We start from the raw sequence: 4,972 nt of genomic DNA, 5'->3' as shown, positions 1-4,972 counted from the left end.
ATCAATGACCTCACTAATTGAACTCGGCACTGCTATTTTTTTTAACACGCCCCTTTCAGTAAATGATTCAGTTTCACAGAATCAGCAGCATGCACGTCATGCCTGTTGGGTCTGTTGGTTTTCTATACCTTTACTAAACCTTCTAGAAACTTACTTGCAGTGTAGAAGTTGAAATTCTAACAAAAACAGTGATTTATTTTGCTAGTGATGTGGGACTGCTATTATTTTGAACACAACTGTATTTATAAGTGTGCATCACCTCAATGTCATTCAAATGTTGGCTGGCTGAATGGTGGGCGTAGACCTCCAAAAGTCGATGACCATCTCCTTGGTCTTGGAGGTGTTCAGAAAGAGGCAGTTCTTGTCGCTCCATTCACTGAAGGCCATCGTCACATCCCTGTACTCCTCTTCCTGCTCGTTCCTGAAATGCGCCACAATAGTTGTGCCATCCGCGTATTTCTGGATGTGGCAGGACTCAGAGTTGCCTTTCCAGGAATAAGTAATTAATTATTTAGATGTTTCTCTAACATTTTTATCCTTAAATTATGATCCCTAAATATTGACTTCATTCTCTACTGGGATATTATATATGTTAATTAGAGGGTGGTCATGAATAGCCAATAACTCACATTTTTTCCTATTTAAATGTAAACCAGAAGCTTTCGAGAACAGGGAGATCTCATTTAATACAGCTGGAATTTGTGCTGTGTTGTTTAAGAATAATGTGGTGTCATCTGCTAGCTGACTAATTACCAATAAACTTCCGCTGCTAAAAGCTCAGCCACAATAATAAATAATAAAGGTGAAGTTGGGGAACCTTCACGAATACCTCGCTTTATGTGAAAATGTTTTGATGTTCCAAACGGCCGAGAATCTGAACTGTTGATATTATCATTTAACAACTCAATTGTCTTGATAAACTTTCTGCCAAAACCAAAATATTCTAACACTTTTAAAATAGATGGATGTTCAACCACATCAAAGGCCTTGTAAAAGTCCAAAAATAAAATAACTCTTAACTAACTATAATCCAACAGATCTATTACCAATCTTAAATTATTATATATGGACCTGTCTCTAAGGAAACCAGATTGGGTGTCGTTTATAACCTGTGTCAGACCATCTCTTAACCTGTCAGCAATCACATGTGTAAACAGGTTTTAGTCAGTATTCAATAGAGTAATTGGGCGAAGACTATCAACATATCTCTTATCTTTACCTGGTTTAGGTATAAGAGCAATCAATCCCTGTTTCATTGTAGGTGCTAGCGTTTTATTCCTTATAATGTCAATTATAGCATCAAATAAAATCCTCCCAGAAGAATTCGTAAAAAATTGAAGTCAGTCCATCTTGTCCAGGAGCCTTGTTTGTCGCTGTTCTCTTTACCGCCTCATCTAATTCTGCCATTCTGATCTCAGTTTCACAATTTTCTTTGAATGCTAAATGTATCTTGGGAATATGTAACTTCACATTTTCTGTGAAGTTTAGTTTAGAGTATAGTTTAGAATAAAATCTAAAAAAAATTTCAGATATAATTTTATGATCTGTGCATTCAACATCATTGATTGCTTATGTGTTAATTGTCTTTCTTTCCTGTCTCCTTTTTTCTAATCCACTAAAATAGGATGTGTTTTTTTCCCCTTCCTCAATCCATTTAGCCCGAGATCTGATATAAGCACCTTGTGCTTTTTTGCGATACAGGTTATCTAACTTGGCCTGTAGGGTAATGAAATTACTTTTACCAATATCCAACATTAAAGTCTTATTACAGCAATCGTTTATGTCTTGAACAAATTGGATCTCATATTCCTTCTGTTGTCTACATTTACTATACGTTATTGATTACTCCCTCACCTTAAATTTAAAATACTCCCATCTACTGCTGCAACTAGTTATACTCATTTTGAACTTTTTGTATTAAATCCTTGACAGTCTTAACATAATTCTCATCTTTTAACAGGTCTGCATTAAATTTCCAATAATCTTTATTATATCTTGTCTTATTTTCAGGATTCATAATATGATGTATTACACAGTGATCTGTTAACGGGGCACTAGAGATGTGAAACATACTTTACAATATCAGGCATTGCTAACCACAAATCTATTCTGGATTTGCTACCACCATTTGGCTTGATCCATTAAAAAATTGACTAAGATCTGGATTCCTGTCCCTCCAAATATCAATGAAAGCGTTGGAGTTAATAAAATCAAATAAAATTAGATTCCACTGGTTGGTATTATATCTAAAAGGACATCTGTCCTGCTCTTCATTGGGCGTCAAATTTAGGTCCCCACCAATCAAAATAAATTCAGTATGACATACTTCTTTGTATTCAGAAATAACATCTGTCACTTTCAACAACAATTTGTTTTGGCTACTGTTACTATAACCATAGACACTGATTAATATAACATAATTTCCTTCAACATTTTAACACAACTGCCAGCCAATGACCAAGCTCATCAGCTTTGAAACTAACTACCTTCCCAGGACATCTATTAAAACATATGGCTACAGCACCAGAACGATTGGAGCCATGGCTGAATAATATTTTTTCTCCCCATGGTTTGACCAGAAAGTTGCATCAGCATCACATGATTGTATCTCTTGTATAAAAAAAAAAAAAAAAAAGTGCAGTGAGCTTTTTGCCCCTTGCAAAATCGCTTTCCTCTTCACATTGTCCCTGAGACCTCTTGCATTTAAAGAAATAAAAGATATACTCATTTTTAACATTACAAGTTACTGCTGATAAAAGCAAAACAATTCAGCAGCAACAACCATGGAAATATAAACAGTAAAAAAAGCTTTCTTAACTCTCCTTTAGAAGTAGAAATTAGAAATCCTCTTACATCAAAACCAAAAATAAATACCCCACTATTAAATTGCAGTTCCAGATTTATTTCCATATCTATACCTGTTGATCTCTCATTCTTCAGCATAAATTCGGCGACCATTTATGAAGCCGGAGGATCCGCGGTAATATGCTTTTTCACCAGCTTTCCTTGCTTGCTGAATCTGCGGCCAAAGTTTGTCCCTTTCCTTTTTGGTTAACCTCCATATGCCATTTCTGTGCTGCCATTTGGTAAAATGTACAATCACCTCACAGGTCCTGTTCTCCTCCTTCCTCCCAAGGCAATGCATTATCAACATACTCGTCCATCTTTTCTTACCATTCTGGAGTGATGTCCCCAAGTAACTGAACTACATCTTGCCTGATGTTTTCATCCATCATCTCCTTCATTACTCTAATCCTCAAATTCCACTGCTGTTTGTACCGATCCTGTTCTCTTGATCTCAACTTCTTTTTGTAAGATGGACACCTGAGCTTCCAGAACGGAGATCTTGTTCTTACACTCTTTCAACCCTGCAACGTTGTACTCAATGGACTTTTACATGGTTGAATTGTCCATTTTACTTATTTGGTAGGGGTAAAGAGATCAGAAAACCTAATTTGAGGATCTTCACGTGCTCTAACTATACACAGCTGCTCAGTCCGCCATCTTGCCGGAATGTCCTCATGACTATAGGTATTTGAAGTGGTTTTCTGTCGTGTAGTGGGTGTGTCTGAGCGTGTTACCCAATCAGCAGACGTGTGTATAAACCCACCGTATTAAAAAAGACAGTGCGCATGCGTAACACAACAGGGTGTTGAACGCACCATCGTGTGTCTAATTGAACGTTTTTCCACGTTTTACCGGAGCTGACCGAGCCTCCACTGTCACTAGCACACCGTCTGTCTGAGCTGCCTCCATGAGCCGCGCTGTTCAACGTGAACCGGTTGTTTAGGTGATTTTCACACGTACGTTTGATAATTTACGACACATTGTGTCTCCGCAGGGCATTACTGCCACTGTTAGACCAGCCAATGAGCGAGCGTTCACGGACGGTCTTCCAGGCCTTCCATTGGCTGAAGGCTACGTCAGTCTGCGCGGCTGACGGTAGGTTGTAGAGCAGGTGAAATGTTGACTGTGGTTCATAGGGCAACAAACAGCACCGTACGCAGCCCGGGGACACCAATGGTGGAGAGGGAGAGGTCTGAGAGACCGTGACTGGGGCTGGATGGAGAGCTGAAAGTGAATATGAGGCTTACGTCCTTAATGATGTTCATGTCTCCGCTGCTCTTACTTATTTTCTCTGTATGTGTCGGATTTTCTCAAGCTGCTCCTCGCATCAGCTCCTACGATGCGTCGCCAATTTCCAGGAAGCCCGGCTCAGCCTCCGACACCTGGGGGAGCCTCCACACCGACATGCCTCGTTCTTCAGGCGAGAGGAGCGTTTATCCTGGGCCTCTAACCGGTCTCACACCGCGGCCTGGCATTGTTTCTGCCGGCTCGACCGCCACCACAAGCCCCGTTTCTAAAACTGCGTCCACCTTCCAGCCTCCTACAACGGACCCGGCCGCCTCCACTGCTGTCGATACTGGAATAATTTCAGCCACTAAAGAACTAATAACGGCGCCCATCTTTAGCTTAACTGGCGCCCGCAAAAGATCCACCGATGCCCAGACATCCTTCTTCGCTCCGGAGAAAATGCAGCAGACACTGGTGTCCATGGTTTCACAGCGCTCCACCAACGACGCCTGGGCTGCAGATAATATCGGCTCATCTTTCACCTCAGTAGAGAACAGTCAAGGTGAGTAACCACCATCCAGCCTGTGGTTAAATGTTTAAACGGTAAATAATGCTCTACAGCTTACATCATGGGGTGGGGGTATACTGTTTGTTTAGCACATTCATGTTCATAGGAAAATAATAGACCTCGGTGTCTCTCAGGCTGCTGGATGGTCGCTATGAGCTTTTGACGCAGAATGCAACAATGGGCAGACCTTCCGTTTTCAATGTGTTTCTCACATCAAGGGGAATCACTGTATCTTTAAAATATGTTTAACAATAAGACTCTGAGATGATGTGGATGTAGGTGTGCGGCCTGCATCATGCTCGAGAGGCCTTTTATAATAGGATGAGTGTC

The 4,972-nt window shown here is 40.5% G+C and overlaps 1 protein-coding gene across 2 annotated transcripts in view; it reads left to right on the top strand.

Moving 5' to 3' along the window:
• The first annotated feature begins 3,707 nt into the window (after window positions 1-3,707).
• LOC111648006 (multiple epidermal growth factor-like domains protein 9) overlaps window positions 3,708-4,972 on the top strand; it is a 59,840-nt gene continuing 58,575 nt past the window's right edge. The window contains exon 1 of one of the 2 annotated variants that reach the window (XM_023397740.2): window positions 3,708-4,636. In XM_023397740.2, the coding sequence (XP_023253508.1) occupies window positions 4,084-4,636 (553 nt within the window). In that variant the 5' untranslated portion in view covers window positions 3,708-4,083. The remainder of the gene's footprint in view (window positions 4,637-4,972) is intronic. The other variant, XM_023397739.2, reaches the window with a different exon arrangement.

This window comes from Seriola lalandi, unplaced genomic scaffold (genome assembly GCF_002814215.2).
Source record: "Seriola lalandi dorsalis isolate HSWRI2012SDOR001 ecotype SW California unplaced genomic scaffold, Sedor1 jcf7180002054883, whole genome shotgun sequence".
NCBI classification, from domain to species: Eukaryota; Metazoa; Chordata; class Actinopteri; order Carangiformes; family Carangidae; genus Seriola; species Seriola lalandi.
This window is presented reverse-complemented; position numbering and strand designations above follow the sequence as displayed.